The sequence below is a fragment of the Apium graveolens genome, chromosome 6 (genome assembly GCF_009905375.1).
Source record: "Apium graveolens cultivar Ventura chromosome 6, ASM990537v1, whole genome shotgun sequence".
NCBI classification, from domain to species: domain Eukaryota; kingdom Viridiplantae; phylum Streptophyta; class Magnoliopsida; order Apiales; family Apiaceae; genus Apium; species Apium graveolens.
Genome location: NC_133652.1, coordinates 275,521,365 through 275,538,083, shown reverse-complemented (window position 1 = coordinate 275,538,083; position 16,719 = coordinate 275,521,365). Strand labels below are relative to the sequence as shown.

General features: G+C 35.7%; 2 protein-coding genes across 3 annotated transcripts; one reads left to right on the top strand and one right to left on the bottom strand.

The window, feature by feature from the left end:
- The first annotated feature begins 2,127 nt into the window (after positions 1 to 2,127).
- On the top strand, positions 2,128 to 5,844 carry LOC141666082 (cellulose synthase-like protein D1). The gene is made up of 6 exons (XM_074472066.1): positions 2,128 to 2,720; positions 2,835 to 3,264; positions 3,395 to 3,778; positions 3,885 to 4,260; positions 4,403 to 4,799; positions 4,890 to 5,844. The coding sequence occupies exons 1-6, from the start codon at positions 2,128 to 2,130 to the stop codon at positions 5,842 to 5,844; spliced, it is 3,135 nt and encodes a 1,044-aa protein (XP_074328167.1).
- A 690-nt stretch (positions 5,845 to 6,534) lies between these two features.
- LOC141667694 (uncharacterized) lies at positions 6,535 to 14,586 on the bottom strand. 2 transcript variants are annotated; one of them, XM_074474282.1, is made up of 9 exons: positions 14,152 to 14,586; positions 13,491 to 13,640; positions 13,267 to 13,404; positions 13,020 to 13,178; positions 10,520 to 10,612; positions 10,050 to 10,166; positions 8,285 to 8,359; positions 7,875 to 8,098; positions 6,535 to 7,644 (listed from the first exon to the last, which is right to left on the bottom strand). In XM_074474282.1, the coding sequence occupies exons 1-9, from the start codon at positions 14,482 to 14,484 to the stop codon at positions 6,795 to 6,797; spliced, it is 2,139 nt and encodes a 712-aa protein (XP_074330383.1). In that variant the 5' UTR covers positions 14,485 to 14,586; the 3' UTR covers positions 6,535 to 6,794. The 2 variants fall into 2 exon arrangements, with proteins under 2 accessions (XP_074330383.1, XP_074330384.1); XM_074474283.1 differs by having other exon boundaries at positions 6,535 to 7,632.
- Between the last annotated feature and the right edge of the window lie 2,133 nt (positions 14,587 to 16,719).

Genomic DNA, 16,719 nt, shown 5'->3' with positions numbered 1-16,719 from the left:
AACAGACTGACTCTTAACTCCTGATTTTGAAGGTAAGGAGTTAATGTTCTTATTCTTCCTGCAAAAAGAAGCCAGATGGTTAGAACTTCCACAGTTATGACATGTTTTCCTAGGAGCATCAGGAACAGGTTTATAATCATTGCTTTTATTCACACCTTCCTTTCCATTCCTATTTTTCCTAGGTGATTTTACCTTGTTTGCATTCTTAACATCTTTCAGCTTATGCTTAAGCTGCTTCTTAGTCATTAAGCCTATGTTTACTTCAGCTGTCTTTTCCTGTTTTAGTTTGTCAGAAGTTAATCCCTCTCTAACTTCTGATTTATCATTATCAGACTTTTCAGTTACAAACTTAACAGGTTTTAACTTTGGCTTTTGCTTAACAACAGGCTTAATATCTACAGTTCCTTTATCATTCTTATCCTCTCCATATCCTAAGCTCTCTTTCCAATTTTCACTACTTAGCAAATTTTGAGTTGTTCTGCCAGAGTTAGTCCAAGTCCTGATTTTGATTCATACAAAACCTTATGCCTTGATTCATACAAAACCTTATGCCTTGATTTGATCAAGGCATAAGGTTTTGTATGAATTTATCATTACTGTATAGCCTTTGAATTTGTAATAAAAGTTGGTCATAAATTATGATGATTTATGATGCGTACAGCCTAATCATGTTTCACAGATAATTTCAACCAGTACATCAATAGCAAAACTAATATTAACATTAATGTTACAAGCTACCCGGATCCTGCAGGCTACATCTAGAAAGACATTGAAAAGTTTGTGAAATTAGAAGGAAACCACCGCACTGAAGTGAAATCTAGATTCGCAAGGTGCATCTTGAATCGTAAATCTTGCAATTACCCTCTCATGCCACAATGACTTTAAGGTGATCAGGGTACCAAATGTATGTCATTTATTAATTAAATAAATAATAAGATAAATCTCATGTGAATAATATGGGCTAAGGTTTGTTTTGACGCTTTTCAATTTAAATGATCAAATTTTTGTGTTTGTTTGAAGTTTATATTGATTTTTGCGTATATGTTAAATTGTTAGTTTCACTTTTTACATATTTTGACACACACAAACCGGAGATTTTTCGGAAAACAACGTCTTCATTCTTAGGAATGAGGGGAAGGCTGCATACATCATACCCTGCATTAAACGGGATATACCGGATATGTTTGGTTTGGTTTTATAATAAAATTTTAAAACATAATTGTTATTTTTATAATACTCATTTACATCAGTAACTTTTTAGATATTCAAATATATGTAAATATTTTAGAATTATATTTGTTAATTCTGGATATTTCTAATATCAAAATAATCATTAAAAATTAAAAAAATAAAAATAAAAAAATATGTCAAATCATAAAAAGATATGTTTGGCTAATTGAACGTAATGACATGTTTATCTTGGCATTTCCCTGCGGCTGTGACATTACCCCATCAAACAATTTCATCTTTCTCTCTTAAATTACTCCCCTGCTTTCCAACCAATTTCAATAGCATGTTAAAAACTACATTACCATCTTTCAAGTCCTTCATCTTGCAAAAGAAATATGAGGTTCTCAGTTCTAAAATCTCGCTACTAATTCTTAAAGTACTACTGGTTTACTTAGCTTCAGAGGTGTTCACTGTGTGTGCAGGGATGGTATTTACCCTTAACAAATTTATTTTCGAAATCAAACTAAAAATTCTGAAAAATCTTTCATGCACCAATAAGGTAAATCTAGTTGGAACTTAAAGCTAGGAAAGTATTTAGGGAGAGCATTTGCTAAAATTAGCCAGTGGCTCAAACTAACAATCTAACATAGTTGTATACAGGCAAAAACTAGAACCATGAAATTCAGCAACCCAAATTTAGGCTCTACATATTCCAACCAGTCATTATACAATTTCTTAATTCCATCCTTGAACATTTTTTCAGTCTTTCCCCCCTGTAGCTAGTAAGAATAAGATTGTCAGCCATTTTTCGAATTCTTGAATCATGCAAAATTACAATCAGTTGTACATTAGTGCATGACAAAAGGTTGACAAACAGATTAGTCCTTTTATGTTTGTATATATTATGAATAAATAAAAGTTTTCATCCACAACAGACAAGTAAAAAAATTCAAGAAGATGGCAGGTTCAAATAATCACAAAAAAACAGCCTCCTCCTCCGGCCCTAATCGTTCTTCTGATGGCGTAAAATTTTCACGTAGAACATCTAGTGGTCGCCTTGTGAGTCTCTCGCGGGATGAGGAAACAGATAATTCGGCTGAGTATGCAGGGCCTAATGATTACATAAATTACACTGTCATGATGCCACCTACACCAGATAATCAACCAGGTGAAACGAGTAATAAGCAAGATGGACAAGGTCCGTCACGGTCTGGGACACAAGATGCACAAAAACCTGGAAAGACAAGGAAAGGCGGAGGTGGTGATGATGGTGGTGGAGAGTCTGGGAAGATGGACCGTAGAATGTCTGTGATGAGAAATAGTAATAATAATAAGTCTATGCTTCTCAGGAGCCAGACGACCGATTTTGATCATAACCGTTGGTTGTTTGAATCAAAAGGCAAGTACGGAATTGGAAATGCATATTGGCCACCGGAAGAAGATGAATATGCCAATGAAAATGGTGTGAGCCCGTCTGATTTTTTGGACAAACCATGGAAGCCACTGACTCGGAAAATTCATGTTCCAGCTTCAGTTCTTAGTCCTTACAGGTGCATATTTCATTACAAATACTTAAAAAATACCAATACGTAGCTAGACTAACACATTCTTCATGACTAAATTCAATGTGTTTCTGTCTTTTCTCATTGCTTCTGTTTGCACAGGGTACTAATTTGCATCCGTCTAGTAGTGCTTGTTTTTTTCTTGACTTGGAGAATAAAAAACCCCAACAAGGATGCAATGTGGCTATGGGGAATATCAATAGTATGTGAGATGTGGTTTGCTTTCTCATGGGTACTTGATGTCCTTCCAAAATTTAACCCTATTAATAGAGCAACTGACTTAAATGCCCTCAAAGAAAAGTTTGAGTCGCCTTCTCCAGCCAATCCAAATGGTCGATCTGACCTCCCAGGTGTCGATATATTCATATCAACTGCAGATCCCGAGAAAGAACCACCATTAGTCACTGCTAACACTATCCTTTCAATTCTTGCTTGTGAGTATCCTGTTGAAAAGATGTCAATATATATTTCTGATGATGGTGGCGCCATCCTCACTTTTGAGGCCATGGCTGAAGCTGTTAACTTTGCTGAGGTACCATTATTTAGATTGTTCCGACATGTATTCATCTATTTCCAACTCAACTAGATTGGAAACATAATTTTGCAAATAAAGCCCTACATGATTCGTATATTTCTTTCACAATATTGCTTCCACTTCACAGGTTTGGGTACCCTTCTGCAGAAAACATAACATTGAACCTAGAAATCCAGATAGTTACTTTAGTCAGAAGACTGATCCAACCAAGAATAAGAAGCGACCTGACTTTGTAAAGGATCGTCGTTGGATCAAGAGGGAGTACGATGAGTTTAAGGTGCGGATCAATGGCCTACCAGAAGTCATTCGTAAAAGGTGTGACATGTACAACTCCAGGGAGGGAATAAAGGAGAAGCAGCTTGCTAAGGATAATAATGGTGGTGTCATGCCCGCGGAAGAAGATGTGAAGGTCACAAAAGCTACATGGATGGCTGATGGTACACATTGGCCAGGCACATGGTATAGTGGAGGAGCTGATCACAAGAAGGGCGACCATGCTGGAATTTTACAGGTGATGGTACAAATAAACTTGAGGAGAACTTAAAAACTAACTGTTCGAGCAACTACAAAATATATTATAATGGAATGAAACTTAAACTATTGATGTTACTTTGTAGATAATGAGCAAGGTGCCAGAACCAGATCCAGTTATGGGTCAGTTAGATGAGAAAAAGTTGGACTTCACTGGCATTGATGTTCGCATACCAATGTTTGCTTACGTCTCCCGTGAAAAACGTCCTGGATATGATCACCAGAAGAAGGCTGGAGCCATGAATGCTTTAGTCAGAGCTTCAGCGATATTGTCCAATGGGCCTTTTATACTTAACCTGGATTGTGATCACTATTTATACAATTGTATGGCTATAAGAGAGGGGATTTGTTTCATGATGGACCGTGGCGGTGATCGTATATGCTACATACAGTTCCCCCAGAGATTTGAGGGGATTGATCCCTCTGATAGATATGCCAATCACAACACTGTCTTCTTTGATGGTAATTTTCAGTTTGTTGCCTAGGCTTAGTTTTCAAATTTGAGGCTTAAACTGAAGATTGCATATGTCAAATAACAATTAAGTGGAAAGATGTGTAAAAAATATGTGCACTAACCAGATTTTTTGGTTACCATGGGCATCAGGAAACATGAGAGCTTTAGATGGTCTCCAAGGCCCAGTGTATGTCGGAACTGGCTGCATGTTCAGGCGTTATGCACTATACGGTTTCCACCCACCCAGAGCAAATGAGTACAATGGACTAATTGGCCAAAATAAATCAAAGGCTCCTAACATCCCCATGAATGCTGATGACGCTGAGACACAGCCACTAACAGAAGAACATCCTGACTTGGGTGTGCCAAAAGGGTTCGGAAATTCAACCATGTTCTTCGAGTCCATTGCAGTAGCGGAGTATCAAGGACGTCCACTAGCTGATCACGTATCAATAAAGAATGGTCGACCACCTGGCGCACTGCTAACTCCACGTCCCCCACTTGATGCACCTACTGTGGCTGAAGCTATTGCGGTTATCTCCTGTTGGTAATTTGTTTACTTGTTCAAGTAAATACTATGATATTCTTCAGTTTATAAAAGTATTACAAGTGATCACATGTTGTGAATCATTGGCAGGTATGAAGATAAAACAGAATGGGGAGACAGGGTTGGTTGGATTTACGGGTCAGTAACAGAAGATGTGGTTACAGGTTACAGAATGCACAATCGTGGATGGCGATCTGTCTACTGTGTCACAAAGCGTGATGCTTTTCGTGGGGGTGCACCAATCAACCTCACAGACCGGCTCCACCAAGTCCTGAGGTGGGCAACAGGTTCAGTCGAAATATTCTTCTCTAAAAACAATGCCTTTCTGGCAAGCAGGAGGCTTAAGTTCCTCCAACGCGTAGCATATCTTAATGTTGGAATATACCCTTTCACCTCTATCTTCTTAGTGGCTTACTGTTTTCTGCCTGCTCTCTGTCACTTCACCGGGGAATTCATCATCAAACAACTAGATACAATGTACCTTGTATACCTCCTCACGATCACAATCACACTTGCTCTTATCTCGACTCTTGAAGTCAAGTGGTCAGGCATTTCCCTAGAGGAGTTCTGGCGTAATGAGCAGTTTTGGGCCATTGGAGGATCAAGTGCTCACCTTGCAGCTGTTATTCAAGGTCTCCTCAAAGTCATAGCTGGTATTGAAATTTCCTTCACATTAACCACCAAAGCTGCTGCAGAAGATGATGAAGATATGTTTGCAGAACTATACATAGTTAAATGGACAAGTCTGTTCATCGTGCCACTCACAATTATAATAGTGAATCTGGCAGGACTTGTTATTGGTTGTGCAAGGACTTTATATTCCGAGATCCCTGAATGGAACAAACTTTTGGGAGGGTGCTTCTTTACTTTCTGGGTGTTGGCACATATGTACCCCTTCATGAAAGGTTTGATGGGGAGGAAAGGAAAGTTGCCAACTATCGTATATGTCTGGACCGGACTTGTCTCGATTACAGTCTCATTGCTCTACATCACTGTCGCCCCCCACGACGGCCTTAGAGGTTCATCTGATGGCAGCTTACAATAGGACAACTAGTTCCACAATACTTCGTGCTCGTAACTATCTAAGCTTAGGATCACTTGTCTCGCACACTACACCTTGACAAACTGTAAAATAGTAGAATCTATAGTGTATCTTACATGTGTAGATCAGCAAATCTGTACTGCCTCCTCATCCCGTGTAATACTTTTAATGCTAATAGGAAATTGTACATACATACACTGATACACAGTAGCTGATGCATGACTCTAATTAACTTGAACCTTTCTCATTTCTGTAGTAAAATTGCAATTGATCAATGACAATTTCTCGCTATCTAAAATTTCAAGTTGTAGACATCTGTGACCGTGTGCACTCTCAAGGATCAGTATTTCCGCCATATGCAACAATTATATTGTGCTCAGCGCAAATTAATTTCCTAGGCCTTGCATTAAATATGATTTGGTAGTAACTTAATCCGACTGTAAATAAACATTAATGAATAAGATTATAACTCTTGATTTAACTGCCTACCACAGTATCACTAATTCATCACCAACTCTGGGCTTCATCATCTGTGCCTCTGTGGGGAGCATCTCTACCTTTGTTCTTCTCGTCACTCACTAAAAATAAAATCAAGAAGAAAAATAAAACCTGGATAGCGCACCTCAGTAAATAAAATGATCATACAGGTCTAAACAACGCTAGCAGCGAGGAACATATAAAAAACACATCACGTGCGCAGAAAAATGAAAGCTTAATAGCGCACCTCGGTAAATAAAAAGATCATACTGGTCTAAACAAAGCAGCATGGAGTAGCAAATAAAACAAAAGCATTTGGTTCTTGTCATCTTGTGCAACGGGAGTCACTAATAACCACAAACTATTCTAATTAATCTGATTTTTACCACAACCACTTTCTTGGATTCTGCAGCTGTTTCCTAGTGCTCACTCGAGAGACAGAAGCTTTCTTTTAACATGGAATTTCTGATCTCACTTCAGTCATCCGGCCCGTACCTCTCTTCGGGGGACTCTTCAGGCCTGTATCTCTCCTCCAACAGAACTGCATGGGACTTAGTAGCATGTTTGCTTTCTCTATACCTAATATGGTCATGGACTGCAGACGCTTTATTCCTGTTTCTCGAGTCCTTACTTCGCCTGTGATTGTCTCTGTCTTCATCTGACCATTCTCCACTATCTGTGACATGGCTTCTATTCCTAATATTATTAAAATGATCCAGTACCTCAGATACTTCCTCATGACGGCCAGAGCTTTTCTTTTTGAAACCTCGATGTCTACCTCTTCTCATGTCAACATCCGACAGGTCACCATCACGAGAGTAATCATGAGTTCTGCTGCTACGGATATCTTTGTACTTATATTCTGTCGTGCGTTTACTGCTTAGGGAATTGTGATTAATATCAGACCTCCGTTCTCTGCCTGTATCACAATCTGACAAATCTCCATCTGTATCAGTTTCATGTGTCCTCTTTCTTCTGCCCTCGGAGTACTCCCCCAATTTTTTTACTTTGATATGAAGGCCTCTTGACCCCTTCCTGGTTTTACCCTCAAATGTCTCAGCATTCCTTTCAATATCAGAGTAATCTCTAGCAGAATCAGTATCACTAGTTCTGTTAGTTCTATGCTTGAGATTTCTCGAGTTTGTTCCCTTGCAACTGTTCTCCTCAAGAGTTCTCTGCCGTTTGCGAACATCGCTATTAGTGCTTCTACGTAGGTCTGTGCTCTTTCGGATGTCATGATCCTCATTATGACTTCTACTAGAACTTCTACTGCAACTATCTCTCTCCATTGATCGAGATCTTCTAGAATGGGACCTAGTATTATAGCTGTAATCTTACCAAAGTCAGATGAAAAAAAAGGAGAGAAGATCCCATGTAACAAGACATAATGTCCTAAAAGGAAAGAATGAACTGAAAAATGTAAATGCAAAAATCCAACTACACAAATCTATAATCCTACTGACAGCCCCCCCCCCCAACCTTTAAATATATATAATGTTATTGTAATTAACGAGAGCATCAGAAAGTAGCCAAATGTGCACCAAAATAGAACATACCTAACTCCGTCTTCTGGTAGTTGCCTGCTGGATTTTCTTGACTTCCCTAAATGTTCCTCCCCCATCTGTTTGTCACCCATAGTTTCATCTGAATTTCCGAATAAAGCATTCATCTTTTCGACCCAGAATCTTGGGGGAGGCTTGTCCCAGTCAGCCCATTCATAGTCTCCGCCAGGATTGCGGAAACAATGAATGAAATTACAAGCAGTTCCTCTTGTACATGTCTAAATAAATGTTCCAACAGGTAACAACGTCAAGAAAACAAAACAGACACAATCTCAATATAGCAGAGCATCAAAAGGTGTACAATAGGAATGATGCTCAGGTATAGTTTTTAACAGTTTGTTCAGCTCATGAAAAATAAATCAAAATGACAAGAAATTATAGTTCAGTACTGGATATGGTTCTACCTTCAATCTCGACTTCATAAACTCCCCGCATATGGCAATCTTCCATCGGGTGACACCAACAAACTCACAATTTATCTACAAAGACAACAGCATTCAGTTTATGGCATCGCCATACTGAGGTAGTAGAGTGCATAAGAAACTTATCTACAGACATTTAGCTACTTGCTATAAACCATTGTAAAGAACTAGGCAATAATTAACAGCTGCCTTAAAAACCAATGTATATGTATCTAGGAAGCAGGGATTCTTCGGTCACCCAACGAATCCCCGTATCCTCACGCACCCCCGTATCCGATACTCGGATTCTCGGGGACACTCCAATATTCAAAATTCTCAAAAATTCTCAACTAAAATACATATTTTTTAATATTTATACTACATATATAAGTAATTTTAGTTTAAATTCTTGTTTTTAGATGCTTATATCATTTATTTGATACAATTTGCATAAAACTATTAGTTTTGTTAATAGATTTCAGCATTCATAACATCAATTATATATATTTATAATAAATATATGTGCCGTATCCCGCCGAACCCGAATCCCCATATTATTTTATTTAACGAATCCATGTATCCCCGCACTACGCACCCGCATCCCCGCACCCGTATCCTTGCTTCTTAAATATGTATTTTAATGTTAAGATTTCAGAGAATCTAGAATTCTGTTAGGGTAATAATTCAAAGCTCTATGTAGAATTTGAAACATTGCATCCAGAATAGAGAGATGGTATAAACAAAAAGTTTAAAGAAATTAAATGCTCTTTAGGTTGGACAGAAGAGAAGGATATTTGGATTATCTTGTAGACATTTTAGGCATCATTTTCATTACTTTATCCATTCAAATTCACTTTCATACCATGAGTGAACTGAAGTTCATGCCTTCCAATTTATAAATATCATTGTTTCCTTCAACTCATATCATTCACCTCCATGGCATCCCACCTCAAACTTGCTTCATAATTTTTTGTTCCGCTCCCACAACCATTGCATCCCCCACCCAACCAATCAGAGCACAAGTGATGCAGGATAAGCATTAATAAAACCCAAAGAAACAATAAGGGAGCAGTAAAAAAGGCTTTGGAAGCCCATTTAATTCTTATTTGACTTGTTATCTTTAGGGAGTATTAGATATTAGAATTTGATTTATATTAAGAAACTAGTTTATAGGTTTATTATACATAGGATCTTATATTATTTAGAGGCAGAGATTATTACTACTGAGAACTGATATAGTTGTTTTAACTTTCTTGCAAGACAGAAGTTGCTGAAACCATAATTTTTCCTCTACCTCCCCATCAATAAGACATTTATCTAATCTTCAGAGTTTCTGAAAAGCTTTCTAGAGCTAAACTAAGCTCCGCCAAAAATATTATTCTTAAACATACAATTTTGAAAATTAAAACAAAGACTTTACTACAATAAGGAAAACCAATTAACAAATCTACCACTCCAGGAGAGAATAAACTATAAAAACGTAAATCTGCCCTATTAACTAACAAGATCTCACCATGGAGTCATGGACCAGTGGCCTAATTTATAGCCAATAAATTAAGCAAAAGGAACAAATTTTTGTAGGAATTCTAAAATATTTAACATCCTATTTCCCACAATGATATCTGCTATCTAATTATGTAGGCCAAGACCGATTTTGGAGGGAGGAGACCACGGTTTATCTTAACAACTAAGCGCCATAAACATGTCTAAATTAATTAAATTTGCTAATAAAGCATAACAATTCAAATTTAGAAGGGATCATGACTACCTGTTTACCAGCAAAGTAGCGGCCATTCATAGCACGATAAGCCATCACAGCTGAATCTAAAGACTTGTAATGCACATACAAATTTCCTCGCAAGTGGAATGCACCATTTTTGCACACCTGAAATACAATATAGGTTCAATGCTCTTTCAAATAAAGATAGATACAGAAAATACATCTTACCAATCACTGTAAAGTGTAAGAACATAATTTCTCCACACAAAATATAGACCATGATTCCACAAATACGACTTTAGAGACCACATACTTATTCTGTTTGTCGACACATAACTAATTTTTGAAAACAAGATCTGTTCAAAGTGTTTCAGAAATTCCAGATGTTCTATCAAAAGGCTATCAATTTAATCAATATTTATCCTTTAAGTAGTCATTTATCCAGTGACAATTATCATGCTGAGCATGTTACAGGTGTGCAAAAACAAAATGCTGTTAACCATAAGAAGTGTAATTACCTTAAAATTAATAATTTCACCATACTTCAAGAATTCTGTATGCACATCCTCGTAAAATTCTTCATAAGAGCGTTCAACCTCTTCATCCATGCACTGAAAATAAAAGTACAATAAGCATAACATTGTTTGCTTATGACACTAGGTACTTTTAAGCCCCTAAACAAAGTGTACATGAATAAGAAAATTGAATTATAATGTTTCAACTACTAACTACCCGAGAGTAAATAAGAACTACCATTTGCTGGTTTAGATTACAATGAAGAGAAACAGAACCTCTACAGAATTGTATTACATGTATTCTAATTAATTAAAATATCATTTTAATATATATTAAGATATATAGCTGTCTATGTCCAATAGTCCATATAAGTCCAGACTCACTGGAATATACCAAAATATGAGTGGAGCGAATAGGGAACTTAGAAAGGCAGAGATGATCTTTCATTATGTACAGGATGATACAACCTGCTAAGCCATTTCGAACTACAAATCCAAATAAAATTTTATACTAGTACATCCTTGTTCTTCAATTAGTCTAGCAAATATATGACTTAAAGAAAGAAAACAAATTAAGGGCAGATCATAATTTTATAACAGCACAAGTGTTTGAGCGGAAGATGTAGCCAGAAATATTCTCCTAAAACATGCCCTTAATAATTTGTCAGGGCTGTGAAAACCTCTTAGAAATACCAGCCTCCAAGTTATGTGCTTACACAAACAAAATCAACAAATATATCCTTCATTCCCTTTTCCAATGATAACCCACAGTTTACTAACATATCTGATTTAATATTCTCATCATATATTCTCCCTATTACCGTTTACCTCATACAGTCTCCCTCTCTCTCTCTCTTGCCGAATCAACTATATAGGTGCATCCTCATAAAGTCCTGTTGCTTGGAAGCTCATACTTGAAATGTGACATGTATTTAGCACTAGAGATCTCCAGCTCCGCAGGATAAAGTTATCACCGCAGACTAACATTTGTTAAGGGGCTAGAACTCATGTGCACTAGAGGAAAAAACCCAAAAATCATACAACAAATGTCTAATGCACTACAATAGACTAAACTCCCTAATTTGTGCTACTAAACATATAACGCTGCAGAACAATGATGCTCTAAAGCTCATAAATTAGAAAATATGATTATCGAATTAAAATGCAATAACGGATGCTGGCAGTTGCAAACAAAAGATTAGATGCCAGCATTATAGAGCAAGCAGCTTGAATTGTAACATGTAGGATACAGAGTCAGTAGCTTGTTATCAGCGAACCATGCAGGCCAAAAGCTTGAATCTCCATTGAAGCAGCTTGCAATAAGAATTCTGATTTATTTTAGTTATAGGGAAAACAATGCCAAGTGTATAATAGATGCATCACCTAATCTCCAGGTTTTAACTGAAGAAAGTACATTATACAATATCTAATTGTGCAATGCATTACAAAGATAACTTAGCTTGTGCAGGTTAATAAGATATACTTTTGCTTTGCAATATATTTACTAATTAAGCAAATATTTGTTCACTAAATTGTGCTTCTGTACATGAACACAAGATATATATGGAAAAGACAACGTAAATCCATCACGTTGGTACTTTCTGGTCTTAAACATAAAGAGTGTGCAGGGTCAACAATTATAAATAAATTAATTAGCTAAAACAATAAATTAATTCCATTGTTCAGAGAAACGTTAACAGAAATTCCTATGCAAAGAGCATATTTAAATTCTTATGCAATGAAATAAATTCAATGTTAACAGCATACTCAGTTTCCATAATTATGCAAAGAGAAAAGTAAAACAGAAATTAAGAGACCTGCACCCATTGAACAAAGAGTAGGAAATAATTGAACTGAATATATATTGCTTTAAAATTAAGAGAATGTTTCTGGTATAAGATCAAATATGCACAGAAAAGTTCTTTCATGAACATGCAAAATGAGCGATACTTGACATAACACATACGTACCATAGACACACATTCCATGCATAGAAAATATATATAATCCCTACCCTAGCACTGTAGCCTTGTGAATACCCTCTTCTCCTGGTAACAAGGAGGTTGACGAGGCATGTGTGTGTAAGAATTTAAATCTCTATTATTGACCTTACCAATATATGTATGTAAATATAATATATTGTAAGAGAGTTAAGTAATAGAGCAATAGCTCAATTGTAATTTTGTTCAGCGACCAGACAGGATGGACAGACGGACGCAGAAGTACAATTGTAAAATGTGAACAATGTAAGTAAATCTGCATCAATTCGGATTACAGATGCTATTATTGTCTTTTTATTAAAAAGAACAATAAACTTATTGTATAAACAAAAAAATTAACAGTTTAATAGGTTTAACACAGAGATCTGGTATTCCATTCACTAATTGCTAATTAACGGGAAAGTTTTAAAGGGTGATTCATTAATTCAATAATCAAATAGAAGTTTTAAAGAAAATATTTAGGACCAGGATACTAAAATCACATCTGAACTTCATTTACAGACCTCAAGCCCTTCGTCCTGCTCCCAAGCAAGGCCTGGCCCATTGTACATATTTTTCATAAGCAGCGTGCAAGATTTATTAGGATAGAAGTGAACTCTGCTGCAACGCGAACCAAACCTACAAGCTCCCGTTTTAATGTGAAAGGGACAATGAGCCTTGTCCTGCCACATAAAGAGCAGTGTCTTGTTACATTTTAACCATTAACAAAATTTATGAAAATGAGCGGTGGATGGGAAACTAAAGGTTTACCTGTTCAGTACCGAAATTAGGAACTTGTTGAGCAACATTCTCTAACAACTGCTGTGCTGAGACTGGAGGTGCATTTTGGTGATCGGAAAAAGCTTCGGATTGTGGAGGAAGTGGGTTCGAAATAGGTCTATCAGAATCCTAAAAGTAAGTAGCATGAAGACGAAAATCACATACCGAATCGTACACAAAAATAGTGGGACATCAACTAGCATATTCAGCAGTACCTCTTTCCTTATATGTTGGTCTGAATCTTTCTTCTTCTTCACTTTAACTCTATTCTTTTTGACAATTATCTCATTTCCTTGCCAAATAATCTCAGGAGGACCTTCTTCTACGTATTCCCAGTCATCATCTTCATTTGGCTCATCCTCCTCCTATCAGTTGTTTAGTTTCAGGAAACACATTTAATATATATGCATATATTCTCTAAAATCGAAAAAGTACACTCTTCGAATTTTCCATAGCCCGAGATTTGAAAATACCCCTTCATCTTACTTTCAATACTCTAACCTACTACTAAAATTTCTTTTCAAATACTTTACATACTAATTCCCTAATACCATTCCATGTAAACATAACTTCCAATCTTCTATACATAAAAATCAATGAATAATAAGCTAAATAATCAATCCATTTTCATAAACTTTACATACTAATTCCATGTAAACATAACTTCCAATTATCTACACTTAAAATCGATAATAACCAAAATGATCAATTCACTTTCAAATACTTTATATTCTAATCCGATAATAACGTTCCATGGAGACATAACTACACTCAATTATCTACCCATTAAAATCAACAATAAGCTAAATACTCAATTCATTTTCGATAAATAACAAAACATTTACATTTTCACAAAAACAACGAGCAGAAAACTACCTGATTCTTATCCGACTTTTCGGCCTCTTCTTCGAGCTCTCGCCTCCTCTCTTCCTCCTCCTCTTCCTCTCGTTTCTTCGCCAACGCCTCGAGAAACAGCCTCTCTTTCTCCTCAAACTCTCTCCTTTCTCTCTCTAATCTCTCTCTTTCTCTCTCCTCTTCCAATTGAATCTTCTTCTGCTCCTCTGGATCATTCAAACGAGCTTCTTCAGCTAACCGCGCCTTCTCAGCTAACTCTTTTCGCAGTTGCTTTCTTTTCTCCTTCTTCAAAGCTTTTCTCTTCTCTTTCCGGCAGTCGGTCGCCGGAATTGTAATCGGAGGACATTCAGGCATTAGGGTTTTTGGATGTTACCGGTTGGGATCGAATCCTTGTCAAGTTTTATTAATGGTAGGTACTACGGTTATAATAAAGGTTTAATGCTGGCGAGTAGCGACCCTCAAAAATACCCTTTTTTTTAAGAAATCGTAACAAGAATACGAGTTTATTAAAATACGTGTCGGTAATACTAGCTTACGGCCCGTACGATGCACGGGTCTTGGTTAAATATTTATATATTTTTATTTTTATTTTATATAATTTTATTAAAATTCTATATAAATAATTAAATACTAAATAATGATTAAATAATTATATTTTGAATGTGTATAATTTCAAGTTAAGTTCAAATAGTATATAATTGATGAGATCTATGTAAATGTTTGTTGTTAGTGAAATTCAAACCTGAAAACTTATATGTATCTTTATAAATAATAATATAAATATTTGTTGTTAATGGGTCGAACTCAGAACTTATATGTATCTTTATAAATAATAATATAAATGTTTGTTGTTGACGGGATTCGAACCTGAGAACTTGTATAATGCATTTTTTTAGTATTTGGATCTACCAGTTCTGATTATTTGATGAAAAAGATCTGACGGTTAAGATGGAAAGGGATAACCAAAATGAGAGGTTAACCAAACTACAAATTATACCTCATTCCGGTTATTATAGTATAATATAGATTACGCGCGATCATGGTTACAGAAATTGAAAATCGGACTAGATGGGTTGAGCTAACAATTTACGATTTATCGAAAATCGGGGATTTATCGAAATGTTAAATCGGAATTAAATCGGTAATATTTTAATATTATCTCTAAAATATATGTATTAAATATATATTATATTTGTAGTTGGGTTGGGCATGGGTAGACCCGACAATATTGGTATACTACCCGTGAACACGGTACGAAACGACATGAATAATTAGTGTTTGTGTTCGAAAATTTGGTACACGAACACGAAAGTACACGAACACGAAAAAACATGAATATAATTAGTGTCGGGTTTGGATTTCCAATATAGGTACACGACACGGAATGAAAGTATACGAAATAAATAAATAAATAAATTTTTAAAAATATATAATATACATATATATACTAAATACCAAATGTGAATATTACATATTCTAATAACATATATATAATTTTAAATACTAAAATATATTTTATTATTTCTTAATTACGTGAGTTAGCATTTCATCATTTAATTATCAATTGCATTTTTTAATAAAAAAAAATTCTTATATAATCCGTGTACTTGAATGTACTAAAGCGGGTAAACACGAATATATTAGTTACGGGTTAGTGTCACCAAATTGGTACACAAATGCAAAAGCAGGTCGGGTTCGAGTTTAAAGTTTGGTACACGAAAATACACAGAACGTTTGTATACGACACGGAACGTTGCCAGGTCTAGGCATGAGACATGGTTCATGGTGGACTTTGTATAGATATAGCAATATAGGTTTCTAGCCCATACATTACTTGTACACGTCATGTACTATTGATGTACTGTGTTGTACTGCATTTTAAACAATTAGATTTAGGTTGTATTGTTAACCCCTCCTCCCATATACCCACCCTCCTCCTCCGCTTCTAATCTTCCTTATATCTCCCCCTCTCTTTAATTCACGTTGTTTCTTCTCCTACTTTTATCTCTTTCTTCTTTTATATTCTTATTTCTTTCTTCTTGTTCTTTCATAGAATACGAAGCTCTGGTTATTTCTTTAATCTTTTGCCGGAGAAAATGGATCTTATAATTTTACCTCGCCTTCGATAGTACCCGATTTCAACCGAATTTTGGCCGATATGAAGAAAAATGATAAGTGGACCGATTCTGGCTTGTTAGATCGGAAGTCGGTTGATTTTCGATATGTCAGCCGATACATCGCCGAAATCGGCTATTTTTATAACATTGCGTGCAATGCACGAATTATAACATTTGTAATTTTATTATTTTAATATTTTAAAAAATAAACTATAAAAAACAATAATTATATATTATTGGAATTAATGAAGTTAAAAAATTTACGTATTATTTTGTATATATTATATTATTGAAGTATTCAAAATTTAGATAGTCAAAATCTTAAAAAGTCTAGGTTGCTTGGATGAGCGAGTGTAGAGACTATAGGATAGTGGGAGTTTGAACAGTAGTGGTATGTGGATAATTTACTATTATTTTTTAATATTTTTTTGATTTAATAATTTTTTTGTTATGTTATTATTTGAATTACTAA